The following is a 20,096-nucleotide window of genomic DNA, read 5'->3' as shown; positions in this document are numbered from 1 at the left end:
GCAGAGGAAAAGCACTGAAAAAACCAGCACCACTTTCCGGTAGGGGTGGGCAATGGGCCGGGTCGGGCTAGCCCGGCCCTAAACATTTAAAAGCCCTTTAGATATTATTAAGGTCGACCGGCCCTAAAGTCGATAAGTCACAAGTCTAAATCTCAAGCCCGACCACCCTAAGCCCTCTTTAAAGGCTTTAAAGGTCGGCCTATATATTTTTCTTCGTTTTACAAATGCCATTTTTTAGGACAATTAAACTATTTTTTGGTTTCTATGTTACAAATGTCCGCTCGTATTTCGGCTTTAATGGTGTGGGCCGGAAACCTTTAGTTATAGACTTGGCTTGGATGTGAATAAAAATATAATTTATAAGAAGTGGGAAAATAAATTGAGAATAATAAGTTCTAGACTTTGATTTGATAATCAAAGGAATAAAGTCTTATTTTTTTTATTAGGCTAGTGCTCATTGTTCTTCATGGCTGCTATATAGGTTGACAAATTTTTGTTATATAAGACAAGTTATTGGAAGTACCCTTGGGTGTAAGACTGTAGGTGATAAATTACAAAGGACAATATTATTTTAATTTAAAATATTTAACAAAGAGTTGGACAATTATGGTACGTATATTTATAGTGAAAATGTAAAACTATAACTAGGGCTTGGTTAGGGGCTGAATTAGGGTCGGGCCAACCTTAGCCCTAGCCCCACCCTAGAAAAAGGGTCGGTCGACCACCCGCCCTAAACTCTCTGTGAGGGCTTTAGTTGTGAGGGATTTATAGGGCTTAAGGGTCGGGTCGGTCGAGGCGGCGGGTTAGAATTCGTTAGGGCCAAATTCCCAAATAGCACAGCTTGGGTTCCCCAATTGGATCACATATTATAATAGCCACATTCGGATCGGAGATGCAAAGTATCGACAAATTTAACACACACACACAAATAGAGCCATTATCTGAAATATCATTGATCATTTTGTAAAATACTCTAATCCAAATGGATACTCAATAATTTGATTTGTAATGAAAATGTACTAAAAAAATGCTTTAGACGTTTAATTTACTTCGAGTATACAACAACAATTAAGTTCAAGAATAATCTGAATTCTTATACAATTTATGGTATAAAAGTTCAAACATACCACAAAATGATTTTATTTTTGTCACATTTTGTCTAAAAAAACTACATCTTCCATTGAAAGAAGTTCAAAAGTTATTGTGCCTACTTGCTCAAAAATCCCAACTTATTTGTTTTTCTCTAACTGCATTACCGTAAACATAGATGAGAAACATTATTTACCATGCTAGTTGTGCTAGTAAAATAATGCAATTCTTTTTCCTTAGGAGTCATGTGCTAGAGTACTTTTGGTCATATATGTCGAAGCCTCAACATTGAGCCTCCTTGTATGACGTTTCCGTAAGATGAAAACGTGAACAACTCAATCCAAACTCTTTATAAGACCTCTTCAACATCACACCCACACCAAATCTTTTTCTTGTCTAAAAGTCTATAAGTGTTTCACTAAAGTGAAGTTGGAGAGATCAAAGGTGTAGGAAGTTTAGAACAAATATATACTAATTATATTGTGAAACTCAAAGTATTAAGTACAATTGCTCAATCAAGTGTGAAACACTTGAATCAATTATTCCTATGGGAAGGTTTCCCTAGACTTGCACTATATATAGTTATGTGGAAACCTTACAGAGGCATTAAAGCAAGATGGAATGGAATTGGAGATTTGTTTAATCAACGGTATTTTGGAATATTTTATTGGTCATTATTACAATTACCATGACTACAATAAAGTTACCAATGCATTCTTATGCATCTATAATGTTGAACATGAGCTAGTTTTTGAAGGGTGAAAATGCATAATGTATACTTACCAATGTATACTTGTATAAGTGCTACTATGCTTGGTGTGTGTAAACCTACTCATAATGCAATGAAACACCTAAATATAAATAATTAATGCCATGAAACTACAATATTTTTTACCTCAAAATACAACTGTAAGGAGACGTTCAAACTTTAAGCAGTAGCCAAATAGTTAGTACTACTAATATCATTTGAACACATTTTGTCATCTAACAGATTATAATGTGTCTATTCAACAATCATCATGACTATAAAGTGTTCAATCTCAAATTTACAAAATTGCCAAGCCCATTTCACATGAAAAAACTATAAACCCATTTCATTGCATCATGATCAATAGGTATATAAATCCAAATTGGACATAGCCCATATCCTAATTTTTGTTACACTACAAATTCCTGGATTACGCAAAAAAAAATTCAGAGAAATATTCAGGGAATTGAAAAGATATCATAGAGATAATAACTAAACCATACAAAGTTCAGTACAACAGAGACCCAAAATATTTAAGTCAACAAAAATTGTGGAAATTATACTCGTATTGTATCACAATAAATCATATTATATCAAAAGTTCTGATAAACATAAGTTTGTAAAATATATTATACCAAAAATAAATATTCAACAATCTTAATGATAATATATTTGATAAGGATTATGTCAAGTTGATTGAAATTGTTTCATTACTAAAAAAAAATAAAAATATTGAAAAAAATAAATATATATATATATATATAATAATACAATATAAAATATATATAATATAAGAAAATAAGGATAAATAAGTCAAACCAAATCTAAAACACACAATCATTTAATTTAAACCCTAATCTTTTGTGCAAATGATCTGCTAACTATAAAGAACATCTCTACAAAAATTCAATTAATTTTTGAAAGAAATTTTAACCGCAAACAAATGATGCCAATGCAAAACTTAGACGAAGAGACCTTTATATAATATTCAAAAGTGGAAAATAATTTTACAAAGTTCAAGAGGATTTCAGGAAACTTGAACATTTTGTAAAGAGATGTTCTCCTCCTATGGTTACCTTTTAACAAACCAAATAACCCAATATGCAAAAAATAAAAGATCTGGAAAAAAGGAGATTTTTATTTTAATTTTGTACCGAGAAAGTTTTGGGTGTTTTAGATTTGATTTCCTTTGAGTGACCATCTTATTTAAGTTTTTGTCAATACTTCGGCTGATTACAAAAATATATATATATATAACCCAAAATGAATAAGCAAGAAAAAATAATAATAATAATAATAATAAAACACAATCAATAAAATGATAATTAAAAAGTAAAACCATGCAAAATGGAGGAAACAACAAATTTAATTAGCATCAAGTTGTAAAATTTTTGGTATGTGTCTCCATATGGGGTTTTTAAAAATCGGTTTAACTTGCTCCATTAAGTTGTTTTTGGAAGACATAACCAAGGCGTTGTAATAATGACCTAATCAAAATACTACTCAAATCACAGACATAAAATCAATATAATTAATTTCTAATGAAAGAAATGAGATTATACGGCAAACAATGTTTGGAGGCCAGGTTTGTTTTGAAATTATGTAGGAAGCATTTTTATATCGTTTTTAAAGATACTGGGCTTGAGCAATAAGCGCTTTCATCTAGATAAAACCCCTATTGTTAACCTTGGTTCAAGCATAAAGCTCAACACTATTTTTAGGAAACTTGAAATTTTCTAAACGACAAATGTTGGTTCCTAATCCTCCTTTTTCTCACCTTTAACAAACCAAATAACCCAATAAGCAAAATATAAATATCGGCACGAGCCAAAAAATGAGATTTTTATTTTAATTTAATTCCGAGAAAGTGGAAGGGTTTTGGGTGCTGCTGCACGGATAATGATTTCAAGACCTTTGGGCTCCAGTTGGGCTTGACCATCTTGACAAGTGCTCTTGTCAATCGACTTGATTCTAGTTTCAGTGAGTGGGGTTCAAAAAATACTGGGCCCTTTGTTCATCCACAAATTGTTAACCCAAAATGAACACATTAGTTAATAATAATAATAATAATAATAATAAAATAATAATAATAATAATAATATAATAAGATAGTAGTAAGAGAATGGGAAAGAGGGAATACACCTTTCTTTCTTTTTTGCTCATTTGGGTCGCCATGATTGGAGGATGAGATTTAGTGGTGGTGAAAGAGGGAAGACTAGGTTTTTGGTTTCGAGTTTCAGTTTTGGGCCTAAGCTTATGAGCAATGCAAGATGCATTGGCATGAAGCTATCCATTATGTCTTGTGGCATCATACTTCCCCTCTTCGCTAATAAAAAGTATAAATAATTTTTCCCAATTTGATTAAATTTGGATTTGAGTTTTTAAAATCGTATTTATTTATTTATATTAATTAATTAAATAATTTATTTAAAAATTTTCCATTATTCTATCTATGAGTGACTCCCAATGCTTTAAATATCTGTTGATATTTTATATGGTTGAACGTAATAAGATGATTTGCGACGTAATGTAACCGCCATAAAAATTATATGTTCAATAAATGGATGGCGAAACTAGAACCTAAGTTTTGGTAAAGGTAAAATGTATGAATGGCCCTTCAAATATTGACCCGAACTTTGACCGTTGATTATTAAATTTGAATAACGGAATCGATGAGATAATAGATATTTTTCCGCGCGAAAATATACGAATGAAAATATTTTGAGCCGCATTATATTTACATAATGGCTTACATTCAATTAAATTCGGTGCGATCCCGCCAGTGGTGGATTTATTATGAGTGGTTCATTATGTGCGGGAGGCATGTGGATGTACACGTATTTCTCCGTTGGGTTATCGATTTGGTGCTAAAACCATATAAAAATTAATAAGATCTGACGTGAATTTTAGGGACATTATGAAAGGCGCGAAATAATCTAATTATGGTAATATTTTGGTTGGTTATTTGTTTACTTAGATAATTGCCTCGATGGAGGAGGAACTACATGCCTTATTTATGATCGCTGTGATAGTTTGTTGTGTGGTTAAGGGAAGTTATGTGGAATCGATTGGAGGAACTATACCGATTTAATTATCAGAAACTATGTAAGACATGTCATATTAGTCGAATTGAAAGTTTAAAAAAGCCCGGTGGAAAACTATGCGCCATAATGGATTATGTATATATTTGTATAAGTATATATTTGTTTTTGGAGCTACTCTACACCAAACATTTTATAATCTTGCGACCGTTTTACGGTGGTTTCTGGAAGTTAATTGTGATTGTTCGTCTTTAATGAACATAGTTTGATAAGTTTGATTGAGGTTTAGTCTCCTATTTGAAGAACTCGAACGCCATAAGTAAAGCCGCCAGGTTTCTAATTATTTGTATGATGTTTTTTAGAGCTACTCACACCAAAGATTTTATAATGTTTGCAGTTTTATCGGGTGTGTTCATTCAACGAACATAGTTGATAAGTTTTGACGGAGTTTAGTTTGGTTTTGGTTTTTTAAGCGTTTAGATCCTCGTGATTTGTTTTGGTGATATAGAATTTCGATCTAGACAATATTTTTGTATTTCATTTTGTAAAATTTTATTAAAGAGTTATTGAAAGGAGAGTTGTAACCTAATCTTATTTGTGAATCTTTGTCATGATGAAGACTTTTGTTCAAGTTAAAAATTTTTTATGGGTTTTATTATCCGCGATATTTAAACCGGTGTTTATGGGTTTTGGGAGTTGAGAAGTGCGTCACACCCTCGGAGATCGAAGAGTCGGGAACAAATAATGTTTTTCAATTGCGAAAGCCGGGCCGAGGTGTTGATTCTATCTATGAGTCCCCAATGCTTTAAATAGCCATCAAGGGTAGTAAGCGGATCGTGAAATTCTAATCCTAGGAACTAGCTCCTCTAATATTCGAGGATCGCAAACCTGAATGAAGCGGTAACAATCTCTCGTAGAACATAACGCTTTCACGATAGTTATAACAATCGCTTTGTAGAGTATGCATGTCATAAATCCCGGTTTGAAAAGCAATGATCTTCAAAATTACCTTTACATAAGGAAAAACAGCTAACGACTAGCTTGCCCGAGGCCATGGCATAAGATGAGTTTCTCTCTGCGGAGCTCAAATGCCATTAAACCGCTACATAATAAGTGTTATTGAGACCTTGAAGTTCGGGATTCCAACTTTTCATAAAAGTTAGTATATGTTGAACAAAATAAATGTTGAACAAAAATAAATGGACAGATTGGAGTAAATTATTGAGCATACCTTAACTGTTAACATGAGGAAAATACTTAAAACGTTGTTGTAAAACAACTGATTGCACTTCTGCTCCCATTTTGTTTACCACATCAATTGCAACCTTTGTCACCGTTGGTCCTCTGATATCCTTGGAGTTTCCATAAGACCATAATAGAAAAATATATGTCTTCATAGAATTTTTGCATTGCAACTGAATGACCAATAGTTTTGGGATCCTCCATGAAATTCCCGAAGTAATAGAACCCCTTAGGGATATGTTCCACACCCTTAATTTTCAAAGCAGTTGTATAGTAATCGATAGACTGCACTTTACTAAACAACTCCACTTCGAGCTCGGTCATACCTATGACTCCCGTCTTGATTGCTGCAGGAAGAAAATTGTGTTAGGACGAACTTTTGAAAGTTACTAAGATGGAAAATAAAACACTATGAAACAGTCGAAGTTGACATTTTGGTGCACCTGCTGAAGTTGAAGAAGGAGATTTGTAAGTTTTTCCACTGTTGAAAGGAAAAGCGCCTAAGATTATGACTTTATCAAATTCCAAAATTCATTTTCCTCCCTCACTGTTATTGACATCAATGGTAATGCCAGAAGAGTTGCGTGTGATTGCTAGAACTTCAGTGCTGCAATGGACTTCTATTGGCAAAGATTGACTAATCGTATGCAAAACACTCGTATATCCTATTCTAAAACGCCTACTCTTACCTGCCATAGAAGTGCAGATAAATTCATGTATATAAGCATATGGCATGTCTTCGACAAAGCCATATCCGGACGATGTATATCCATAAGCCACCGCCTTGGGGACAGATTTGAGTCCATGAGACTCGAGAAATTCTGGAGTTGTGTCAGATGCTATTTCAATTCACTTACTGCATGTATCCCAATTCAATTTGAGTTCTTTGTCTCTTCCTGCAAAGATGAACTGAATCTTTAACATTTGAGTTGCCAACTCTGACAAACTAATCAAATAGTTGTTTCTAACTAAAGCTGACTTGGAGTTTTAAGGTCATAGGAATTACAGACACATAATCATTTTCCACTTATTTCATGTCCTGAAACTTTTTTATAGTTTCAATGAGTGTGAACTTGTGGAATCCAACTCTTTGAATTTTGCAACTTCCTGTAAAAAGATATGGTATCCACAATATGAGAATTTTGCATAGAAAATGCCAATTGATACAAGGACATTGGTTTCAAAATACTGCATACCTTCTATGTCAACTGATTCACACGTGCCTCCAACTGTGTGTATTTCTTGAGCACGGTTATGTTTTTGTAATCGAGCTTAACCAGTGCATAGGCTGACGATAAGCCGCTTGGGCCAGCTCCTACTTTGGCGATTCTTGTATCCACTGGAAAGCATGGATGCAGCTTGGAGAATTGATCCTCTATAGATTTGCCAATGTCCATGTTTTCTATTATTTAAAGCTTCGTGCAATAGAACCAGCTTGCATCAAACAACAACATCAACCCTATCATTCTCATAGCTTAGTACCCCGAATTTGATCATCTCAGATGCTCGTATGTAACTAACAATACACCAAAGTGGTGAATCCCAAAACTATATATTCCAGGTTTTTATTTCATAGAGTAATATCCTCAAAGTTAATGGCATAACTCATGAAGAGAAGCAAAATGAGAAACAAAGAGAAAAACAAAAATTTTACGTTGGTATCTAAGCTTTTATGATGATAATTATTCTGTAAATGTATTACAAATGTATTAGTATATTAGTATATACATATTTATATTACTAACACAACCGCAATTTTGGCAAATCATTTTTGTTCTCTTGATGGAACTTTTTGGTTTCTTACTCGAGGGTTTTTTGGTTAGGGTAATAGGTTTTGGAAAAATAGTTCCCTTGCTTGGATAAACATAGTGGATCCAACATTGATTGTTGTGTTCATATGACAAAGAAGATGATTAGTATCAAACCTGCTCCTTCATCATGCAACCCAGAAACATTTAGAAAAAACAAAGGCCCAAAAAAAAATTACACAATAAACAGGAAATTTTATATCAGATTTATTAAACCTCAAATGGCATAAACGATTCTCACCTATATAGAATCCACTGAAATTTTAATCGGATAAATCTTTCTCCTTAATTTCTGCACGGATAACTTATGTATGATTGATAGCCATAAGTATTTGTGCCATGGCTGCTAGTTTGGCTTGATGCAGTAGTGGGGCTACTGTGAACTCTTGCTTAGTAGGGAAGAAGATAAGAGACAATCGTAGTTTCAGGAGAAAAGTTAGGTTTTCGATAGAATTTGTATAAGGTTTATTTAATTTGTTATTTTTTTTTTTAATTTGAGGAGTCCATAGAAAATTAAGAATAGATTAGGGAGATTTAAACAAACCTAGGGAGGTGTCACTAATTATTATTCCATCAGATTTTTTAGGAGCCAATCATATTGCTCGAGGTGCAAAATGGAGTGATATGGTGAGGAGAGAAAATGTGCTTGAGCTTATATATATATATATATATATATATATATATATATATATATATATATATATAAAGTAAAAACAGACTTGGTTTTTATGTGTTTATATCAAGCGGTCAGGGAGAAAGTAGTTTTGGGATGATCTAACGGTGATTATAAGACTTTTTTATTTAAAAAAAGAAAACCCTCTAAACAAACTAAATCCCAACCGAAGAAATAACATAGATAAAAAACAAAAAGGTTTTATTTAAAACCAAACCCCCTCCTTTTCTTTTTCAATCCTTTCGGTCTCCATTCTCCATTGCCTACAAAAATTTATCCCACTGTTCTAAAAATCGGTCTAGGCGGTCTCTAGGCACTAGGTAGTGCCCAACCGACTCGCCTAGGCCCTAGTCGTTTAAAAAGTCGATTGAAGCCCGACTAGGCGGGTCTAAAAGGCAGACTCTAATAAAGAAGTCAAGTTTTTTTTCATGGAGGGCAAAACCCCTTTTTCTTTTCAATCATTCGGTCTCCATTCTCCATTGCCTACAAAAATTTATCCCACTGCTCTAAAAATCAGTCTAGGCGGTCTCTAGGTGCTAGGCAGTGCCCAACCGACTCGCCTAGGCCCTAGTCGTTTAAAAAGTCGGTGAACCGACTAGGCGGGTCTAGGCAGACCGATTAGGCGGGCTAGGTGGGTCTAGGCGGCCTCTAGGCAGTCCAGTCAAGTTTTTTTTTTTTTTTAATGATTAAATGTAAAAAAAAGGCCCGTGTAGGCTTAAGATTTGAATGAGTTTAAAAGACTTAAGTCTAATGTAAATTATATGTCACTATAACAAAGAGTATGTTTTTATATGAAGTCAATATTCCTCAACTATTACGCATTTTTGTAATAAGTATCTTTGTTTGTGTTTATTTTTTGAGTTATGGTAAATGATTTTCTTCATTTCTTGTAGTATATGTATGTATTACTATATATATTAGGAAAAAAAACCGTCTAGCGCCTAGGCCTTCTAGGTAGTGCCTAGACGGGCTAGGCGTTCTCCCACCGCCCGACTACCACCTAACGTTTTTTAGAACACTAATTTATCCAACCAACCTACATATTCGGCATCTGTGCAAGTCAATCTCTTTCACTCATAGAGCGATTATGCGGAGTAAAGATGCTGATCACAGTGAAATCATAGAAAAACTGCCCGTGCATTTTGACAAAGAAGAAGGAATATTACTAAAAACTGCCCATTTTGTGGCCGGAGAATGAAAATGCTTCTACGGTGGAAATTGATGAGTGATATCTCAACGTCAACTTATATTCTTCCTTTCTTCTCAACGTGACCTTCAGTTTTCAAGTCAGGTATTGTGTCCCTATTTTATTTTGTTTTTTTCTTTGCACTTCGTCTTTTGGTAATTTTGATTCTCTGTAGTTTTTCTTAATTTTATCTACAGTACTACTGCTCTATTCATTTATCTACATCTGTAAATTCTTATTAGTTTAAAGCTATTCAATTGTTTTTTATCCGAATGCAGGCGAAATAAAAATATGTAAGGGGAAATGGAATTTTTTATAAAAAGTTATGATGTTGTTAGCTATCTAATCTTGACAAATAATCATCTCGTGTTAGGTGTACTAAAAGTATAGTCAACATAGAATATATTAGTAATACTTTTTTTACAAGCTTATTATTTGATTAGACTGGATCATTTTAGTTTGATTGCTTTTATTGTTAAGGATTGAATATTTCATTTTGATTGTTTTTTTGTGGTTATATATATGAAATAAAAGAACTTCTGTTCGGCTAAACATGAGAAACCCAGAGTTGCTAAGGAAGAAATACTAACCATGTCTCACAGGCCAGCTATAAAATCTTCATTATGATTAGAATGCAAGGTGTTCAACATGTTACTAAAGATCATAGTTATGATGTTAGGAACATGGATTCTGTAGCTCAATCAGACACTTACCAATTCAATCCACTCAGTAGAAGTAGAAATAGTTGACTTGATAATATCTTTAGTTAACACCATCTTTTTAAGGAACTTGAAGTGAATTTCTGATCATTGAATTTTTTTATGAACATAAAGCAACCTGATGTTCATAAATGCCATACTTATCTAAACTTCAAGTATCACATTTATTTCGGTGTTAAAAAATTATACCTTGGGTTACACAAGTTTGTATGTCTTGCTCTAAAATGGCTACACTAGACTAATCATCAATAGCCAATACTACAACAGTCTTCCACTTGAATCACTGTCATCCGAACATAACCATTTCCTAAACCATTTTATAAGCCACAATGGGACTCCTCACTGTATGCTTAGCTCCATAATCTTCCCAAACTAGAGAACCAAATGAGGTAGTCCCTTTCATCTGTTGGCTGTCTATAGATAAACTGAAGCTAAGGCTCTCATACTTATCGCTAAAAGTAAGTGTATCCGGTATGGGCAGTTTTTCTATGATTTTCACTGTGATCAGCATCTTTGCTTCTAAAATTCTACCTATACCAAATCTGTTCATAATGGTTATAATAACACATTGCATCTTAGATCTACCCCTTTGCGTTCATGCAAATAATTTACATATAAATTTTTTTTTCTAACGGCAATAGAAGGTGTTTTCATCCAATTCTTATGCGAGTCTTTAATTCTTAGTTTGATTGTCACCTTATTGCCTTATTCTTAGCAATTCACTAATGCTACCCCGTTGACTTATACCGACTGTCGACTACAGTCCACCATATTCCTTGAGAAAGCTAGCTAGAGTATTTTTTTATTATTATTTATTATTTTTTTGTATCGATCAACTTTATAATCTAGAATGGAGCCACTTCCAGTTCAGTTTTTCTTCAGTAACAGGTACGTTCCTCTTTGTCTTTGTTATTGAAAGTTTTTATGGGATTGATATCTTTATTTCTTGGATAATTTGCATCACATGATTGCGCTCTCACTTTGTTATAAGATCGTAACCATATATTCAGTTCACTACTTCATAAAGTTCGTTAGTTTGGAACTTGACTCAAACTTTACTTACCTACATATTAAAGAGAACTTACAATTGCACTGTTGCACAAAACAACAACCACGCATAATTTATAATTAATTCTAACGAGATTGAAATGGGGGATTTCAATTTAGCATTAGTAATAATAACAATAGTACTATGCATATTAGTATACCTGTTCAACATTTACTTATTAGTAAACCAATCTTATTTTCCTAAATTTGTTGTCGTTTTCGGTTTATCAGTTGTTGCAATCTCAATACTCATGTTATGAACTTTTTGCAATTCTCATTACTTTCTCAACTTCTGATTGTAGGATTCAGCAAGTAGATTGGGCACAAGAGAGACACTCCTCCAAGTCTTCTTAGTAAACTTCTTCAGGTACTCTCTATTATCTAATTATTATAGTGGTTCTTTAATTTAGGATGGGGAGAGGAACTCAGCCACATTGTGATTGAGCAGAACACGATATTTAAAAGCAATATATGTCGCAAAAATATCAAGTGAGAAGAAGAAAAGAAAAAGGACTGATTGGTGTAAAATAGAGTTACATAGAAATTGGCTATTGGTAATTGGCTGTTAGAGGAAGTGACCCAACAGAAATAAGAGCTTAATTTTTGGTCAGAAAAAGGAAAAAGATGAAGATGTGGAATATGGTCACTGCAATAACAAATGCCAACTTTCAAATTCGGCAAGTACAATATTGTCCTTTCTCTGCTTAATATGTATCCTTTCTTGAGAATAATTATTAGGCACTTATACGTTCTTCTTCCTACTTATTTTGGTACTTTACATAAATTCTTCTTCTTCGTTCCTACAGTTTTTGGTACTTGCATAAATCGATTTACTCAAATTCAAATTATTGTAGGCAAGCAATATTCATAACTATAAAATTCAGTATGTTCCCTTTTGTTTTGGTAAATCTTTGATGATCTATGATAATATGTATTCTTTCTAGAGAAATTTTTTAGAGAATAATTGCTAGGCACTTATACGTTCTTCTTCCTACTTATTTTGGTACTTCACGTAAATTTTTATTCTTCGTTCCTACAGATTTTGGTACTTGCATAAATCGAACTACTCAAATTCAAGCAGTATGCATAACTATAAAATATGGCTTGAGTGGCGTAGCCACGGGCTAAATTCTAGTATATAATAAAGCATCTTGGTCTTTTTATGTGTTTATATCGAGCGGTCGGGGAGAAAGCAGTTTTGGGATGATCCTACGGTCATAAATCAATTTATTATAAGAGTCCTACTTACTCTAAACTAAACTAAAGAGGAATAAACTATTATGAAGGATAAAAGCAATTTTATCTTTTATCTTTTAATACGTCTTGATTCCATTGATATTAATCCTCATAGATATATATGTCATAAATCAATTTATTTTAAAAATCCTACTTACTCTAAACTAAACTAAAGAGGAATAAGCTATTATAAAAGATAAAAACAATTTTATCTTTTATCTTTTAATACGTCTTGATTCTATTGATATTAATCCTCATAGATATATATAGGTATGTCTAATAAAATAGCTTGGTTTTTTTATGTGTTTATATCGAGCGGTCGGGGAGAAAGCAGTTTTCGGATGATCCTACGGTCATAAATCAATTTATTTTAAGAGTCCTACTTACTCTAAACTAAACTAAAGAGGAATAAGCTATTATAAAGGATAAAAACAATTTTGTCTTTTATCTTTTAATACGTCTTGATTCCATTGATATTAATCATCATAGATATATATGTCATAAACTAAAGAGGAATAAGCTATTATAAAAGATAAAAACAATTTTATCTTTTATCTTTTAATACGTCTTGATTCCATTGATATTAATCCTCATAGATATATATATTAAATCATATCTGATATCTCTATAAATCTAATCTAAGTTGATTCCAATTAGGAAACTACGACTCAAAGATACTGATTGATCCAACGCTATATAAATCTAATCCAGACTGACTGACTATTACAACATGAATAGTAAAAGATATTGATTGATCCAACGCTATATAAATCTAATCCAGACTGACTGACTATTGCAACACAGAATGGTAGTATGTGTCTCTGGCTATTGCAACACGAAATGGTAGTACATGTGGTAGAGTTTGTAAATTAGTAGTTACCAATTCAAGCATTCAACTTTGTACTAGCATATCAGCATATGCATGTTTTAATTTGTGTTTTATGACAGGGTAGATTTGATATGATATGTAGTGGAAGGGACAAGATTGAAACCCCATAACAGGTACTTTTTCAACAACATGCAGGTAATTTTTGTCTCCAAGCAAGTAAGCCATAATTTTTAACGTATGAATTATTCAACCAGATATTCCTGTAATTTAGGCTGAGGACCACATTATTTGAAAGCTGGTGTATCCTTGAGTTTCTTAACTTGGAAAATAAACATACCTGACTTTTTCATTATAGATGTATGTCCTCTCTCTCTAGCTTAAAATTTTGACATGCTCTGTATACACTATCTATTCTCACACCTATATGTAACTAGAATTAGAGGGAATGAAAATATATGGGTAATTGTTTTATCAGGGAGATCAACAATTGGACACTTAAGGAGAGAATTTTTATGTTTTGTGAGATTCCAATGTGGAGTTTGTCCACTTTGTACGTGAAGGGGCTCCATGTAAGATAGATGGATTGGACCTGAGTACCTGACCAATGGTGATTTTGGGCAATGGTGGGGAGTCCCAACTATTGAGGTCTTGATGTGGTCTTGGACAATACACAGAAGGAAATATGGAAAGGACTAAGAGTAAGGACAAGATCAGGTATCCGCAAGTCCCATAATAAAAAAAAACTTAGAACCACCTCCATTTGGAATACCTGCATTAATGGTGTGCTCATATTATGTGACAATGCAGCCCTCTTAACTATCCGCATGAACATATTCCTGGGACAAATGAACCTCCTCAGCTGACATTCAAAGTTTATTATAGTATGAGCGATTCGATAAGTTAATACTACTTGCAGCTTATTTAGTCTCTCTAGCTTTACCACCAAAAATATAATTACTTACATCGACCTCACCATTCTCACTTTTGTCCCAGCGTAAAATCTTAATTTGTGTGCCTAAAGGCTAATGGGCGTCTTATTAGTCAGGGACGAATTTAGCTCATACTACATTGTACATTTTATCATACTCTGTTGTTCCAACATAATAATAACTGCATGAACCAAAAAGTTATGACCCGTCAGATTAGAAAGCCAATGTTGGAGATAATTGTACTGATATAATACTAGAAAACTCGATTTCCCGCGAAGAAATAAGGAAGCAATGTTTTTAGACTATGTTGTTTTTGTTTCTTTTGCGAGAAGAACTTTTTCTATAATTTATCATTTGGATTGCAATGTTGAAGTGTTCCATTGTGTATCTCTTGCGATCCGTGTTCTGAAAAATGCTATGTTGTAGTTGGGCAAAAGGGAAGCAATCTTTTTAGATTATATATGCTGTTTTTGTTTCTTTTGCGAGACGAACATTGCCATTATTCAATTCTTGCACTTTCTTTCTTTGCCTCTTTTATGCTTTTAGACCCTTTTGCTATGCACACTAAAGTATAGTACATGCGTGTAGCTTTGGTAGAAGTTCCAGTGGATCGAAACTCTTTATATTTTAATTATACAAATGTCAATAACTCTAATTGGAGGTACTGGTGACATGGTTGCATTTTGCACGACTCCAAACCTCCCTTAATAGTTGTTCCTGATCATAGTTGTATACCACTTTCATTTATTTGTTGTAATTTCTTTATCAATGTTTGATTATCAGCCATGGATAAGGCACCACCTGCAAGTGCACTTGATGTTTCTGTTGTCGACGCACCACCTAAATCTACCAATGAACCCTACTACATCATTCGGTATTTGAAGTTCCTTTTCACAGTTTGGTTATGTTTGATTCTTACATGATTTCAAACTTTTAAATTTTGTAACAAAGAAAAACTCTTTTGTTAATTTGACAATGATCTCATTTAATTTTTTATGCGGCGTTTCATGTACTTGCATCATGCAGCAAAGAGAATTGGATTATATAAATCGAGTACATGAGCATAAACAATGGATCATTGACCATGTGCTTGCTACCCTTGCTAAGGTATGTAACATATATACGTTCATTATATGCAGTGGTTGTTTACTGCCTTCTGATGGTTATGTTTTATCAAATATAAAATGTTGGTTTTGGAAAAACAAGGAAATGAAGGCCATCAAGTCCAATCACCTCCTATGCAAAATGAGGTTGTAGTTACTCCTCTACAATCCACTCATAATGTTAGTCCGACCAATGCTTTTACACCCTCAAACCTTCCTTCTCGCAAGTTGGCCCAATTAATAGAAGAGAAAGAGAGCTCATAAGTGGTAGAAGCAGCAAGCGAACAAGAAGGAACTTAGAAGCAGGCTTTCAAAATTTATCTGTGTCCATGTCTTCCCATATGTAAGTTTCATTTATTTGTGTGTTTTCTATAGCATTGTTTTCAGTCAAAAATATTTCCATTCCTAGCCCATTATGAATTATTTTTTCTACATGTTAGTGACACCCAAAACGAAATGGAAGTGGATGATCTTAGTGTTAGTCCGACCAATGCTTATACACCTTCTTAGACTTCTCGACGCAAGTTGGCCCAACGCAATAGAAGAGAAAAAGAGTGCATAAGTGGTAGAATGAACAAGCGAACTAGAAGGAACTTAGAAGCAGACCTTCATAATATTCAAGTATCAATGTCTTCATATATGTAAGTTGAATTTCATTGTGTTTTCTATAGCATTGTTTTCAATAAAAAAAAATTTCATTCCTAACTCATTATGATTTTTTTTCCTACATGTTAGTGACACCCAAAGCGAAATGGATGTGGATGATTATTTTCAGCCTCTTACAGCTGGTGTCAATATGGCAGAACCTGCTAATATGAACAACAATGTCCGCCATTATCTTAGAAAGATGGATGTGGAATGCTCCTTTTGTAAAGCTCTGCACTGGAAAGATGAAAGGCTAGCAAATACATCAGTCAAAAGACCCTTTTTCGGGATGTGTTGCAAACAAGGAAAAGTCAGTCTTCCTCTACTTAGTCCATTGCCTCCTGTGATTCAAGATCTATATGATGGTAGTGATGCCAAAGCTAGGTCATTTAGACAACATCTTCCCAAGATAACTTGGCTAATGCATTTACCGGCCTCGGTTGTCACCGGATGGCCAAATATATTGATGGTAGCGGTCTATTCCATTCACCGTTCATGGTGAATTACGCCATCAAATTGAATTGTTACTACGTAACACGAGAAAGATCCGACTTATGCCCGACTCTATGTTTATGACCCAGCCGGTGCCCTTGATGTGCGTCATCGCGAAATCCAGAATTGAGGCGTGATGTTTTAGATGTCATTAATTAATCGTCGGATTGTAATAGATTTGCTGAAAAAATTTGTCAAGCATATGATATATTGAGTGCTCGCACAGCTAAGGAAAATGACGTGGCAGCTTATCTCCATTATAATACATCTACTGACCGATGGTGATACAATCTCCCTTCAGCAAATGAAATTGCAGTTGTTATACCTGGGGATGGAACTAAAATCAGAAGCACAAGAGATATCATTCTTCATTATAGATCAGGCAATGCACTGAAGCGGATTGATGAATGTAATCCCGCTTATCTACCCCTGCATTATCCTTTGTTTTTCCCTCGAGGTGAGCTTGGATGGTCAACCGAAATGAAAGTTTATGATGTCAATGACGACAATTCGAGGCGATTGACTCAGATGGTGTTCTATGCATATCGTTTGTTTGAACGTCATACTAAATATTCAGCAATACTCCGTGGTGGAAAATTATTTCAGGAGTTTTTGTGTGATGCTTGGGCTTCTACTGAGCAAAATTGGCTATACTATCATTAAACCCACCAAAAGGATCTTCATGCTGAAGTGCACATGAGTTTGACAGATTTAGGCGAGTAACGGATCCCCGGGTTGGTCAGCGGTTTATTTTGCCATCATCATTCATTGGAAGTCCAAGGTACATGTATGAGATCTTTCAAGACTCGATGGCTATAACACGTTACAATAAGCATCTAGATATATTCTTTACGATGATGGCTAATCCTCACTGGCCAGAAGTGCAAGATGCCCTTTTGGAGAACCAAAATGCATTTGATCGACCTAATGTTCTTGCCCGTGTTTTCGAACTGAAGAGAAGAGCTTTAATGAAATTTATCAAGAAGAAAAATGTGTTTGGTTGTGAAGTAGCTCATGTGTACACCATTGAATTTCAGAAGCGTGGCCTCCCGCACATGCATGCACTCTTTTTCCTCAAGCATGAAGATAAAATTCATACCGCAGCCCAAATTGATCGAATTATATCTGTAGAATTTCCCAAACCAGATAAGGATCCCTTGCATTTTTATACAATAAAAAGCTGTATGATCCATGGACCGTGTGGTGTTAAAAATATGAACTCACCGTGTATGGAAAGTGCACAAAGCATTTTCCACATGAGTTCTGAGGGCGTGACAACAATACAAAAGACGGTTATCCACTTTATATGCGTCACAACACGGGACGTGTCTATATGGTGAAAGACAAAGAGGTTGATAATAGGAACATTGTCCCATATAATCCACAGTTGGTGAGGATGTTTAATTGTCACATTAATGTTGAAGTGTGTGCAGGATTGCAATGTGTTAAGTACATCCATCTACAAAGCAATAATGAGAACAACAATGGTGTTGACACGCCGAAATGAGATTAAATAGTACATTGATGCCAGATATATTGGACCACCAGAAGCAGCTTGGCGGCTATTTGGGTTTTCCTTACATGAAGAGTTTCCAACTGTTGTAAGGTTATCTCTTCACTTGCCAGGTATTTAACACTTGATTAAACAAATTTCATCAATATACTATTAAGTTATACTGGAATGCCATACTGTTAAGTTATGATTTGTTGCCAGGTATGCATCATGTTGTGTTCAACCCTAAGGAACCGATGGAGAATATTCTTAAGAGGGCGAAATGACAAAATTCGAGTCTTATTTCATTCTTCGACTGTTGTGCTTCAAATCCAGATTCTCGGACCTATACTTACAAAGAATTCCCCGACCACTTTGTTTGGCACAAAACAAAAAAGGTATGGACTAAAAGAAGCAGTGGTTATGCTATTGGCAGGATATATTTTTCCAAGCCCAACGAGGGAGAGAGGTTTTACTTGCGTCTACTATTGAGCATCGTAAAAGGCCCAACATCATTTGATGATCTACACAAATTTGAAGGTATTCCTCATCCAACATTCAAGGATGCGTGTGTTGCATGTGGACTTCTTGAAGATGATAGAGAGTGGATACATTGTTTAAAAGAAGCAGCGATAATGAATACTGGATATCAGCTAAGGAGATTGTTCGGCATTATTCTGTTGGGATGTAATCCAGTGCAACGACATCTGTTGTGGAATAGATTCTCAACAAGTATATGGAACGACCTGGCGCACAAATTATGAACTATCTTCAACATTTCTAATCCATCAAAAGAGCAGGTGACAAATATTATATTAATGCCTCCTTCATATAGCCTATATTATATTATTAATACACAATTTTCCTACGGTGTGATTATGGGTTGCATCTATTGGAGCAGTTCCTCATGGAATCTAAAAACAAAACTCTAGAAGACTTTCCCCCGATGCCCCAACCACTCAAAAAATGGAACAAATGGATTGGAAATAGACTAATTTGGGAGCAACACCAACTCCAGTTTGATTTACAAGATGAACAAATCAACCGTAACATTAATCATCTTAACAATGAGCAACGCCATGCGTTTGATACCATGGTTGATTCAGTCATGCAAAATGCAGGAGGAATTTTCTTCTTAAATGGAGTTGCAGGTACAGGAAAGACATTTGTGTATAATACGATTCTGACTAAATGTCGTCATCTAAGACATATTGTGATTGCAGTTTCCTCATCTGGTATTGCGTCGCTTTTATTAGATGGTGGTAGAACATCTCATTCAACTTTTTCTATTCCTTTTGATGTGTTGGAGAACTCTATGTGCGGCTTCAAAAAGGATTCGCTCCAAGCAGGTCTATTTAAAGAAACAAAACTGATAATTTGGGATGAAGTCTTGATCAAAGCATAGGTTTTGTATTGAAGCGATTGACCGTTCACTCAGGGATATTTGTAACAATGAAAGACCATTTGGTGGAATCATTTGTTGTTCTAGGCGGTGACTTGACAAATTCGCGGTTAATACCACAAGGTGAATGTGAGGATATTGTAGGTGCATCATCGAGAAGGTCTTTGCTCACGAAAACATATCAATGTTTTATCTTTAGTGCAAAATATGAGATTAGGCGGTGACTTGCCGTGAGAGCGTGTTATTCTCCAATTTCTTGATGGAGGTATTACTTAATTTCTTGAAAAAAATAATGCTTTTTGCTGACCATTTTAAATTATACACAATCACTCATCTCATATGCTCTCATTTGAAATTTTCAGGTTAGAATGAAACAAGAAGAAAGTATTCAATTGCCGCCAGAGATTCAAAATTG

General features: G+C 34.4%; 1 protein-coding gene and 1 pseudogene across 1 annotated transcript; one reads left to right on the top strand and one right to left on the bottom strand.

Annotated features, from left to right (window-relative positions):
- Positions 1–6,110: 6,110 nt before the first annotated feature.
- LOC147499205 (uncharacterized) lies at positions 6,111–7,517 on the bottom strand (annotated as a pseudogene).
- Positions 7,518–19,225: 11,708 nt separating this feature from the next.
- On the top strand, positions 19,226–19,684 carry LOC147499204 (uncharacterized). Its single transcript, XM_086563438.1, has one exon. It carries the CDS (start codon positions 19,226–19,228, stop codon positions 19,682–19,684), a length of 459 nt encoding a protein of 152 aa, XP_086419564.1.
- Positions 19,685–20,096: the final 412 nt, after the last annotated feature.

This window comes from Coptis chinensis, chromosome 5, assembly GCF_015680905.1.
Source record: "Coptis chinensis isolate HL-2020 chromosome 5, ASM1568090v1, whole genome shotgun sequence".
NCBI classification, from domain to species: Eukaryota; Viridiplantae; Streptophyta; class Magnoliopsida; order Ranunculales; family Ranunculaceae; genus Coptis; species Coptis chinensis.
The sequence above is the reverse complement of the archived record's forward strand: the minus strand, read 5'-3'. Positions and strand labels throughout refer to the sequence as shown.

Bases quoted from the DNA above. Each gene is read 5' to 3' on its own strand.
- LOC147499204 (XM_086563438.1), top strand. From the start codon at position 19,226: ATGCCCCAACCACTCAAAAAATGGAACAAATGGATTGGAAATAGACTA.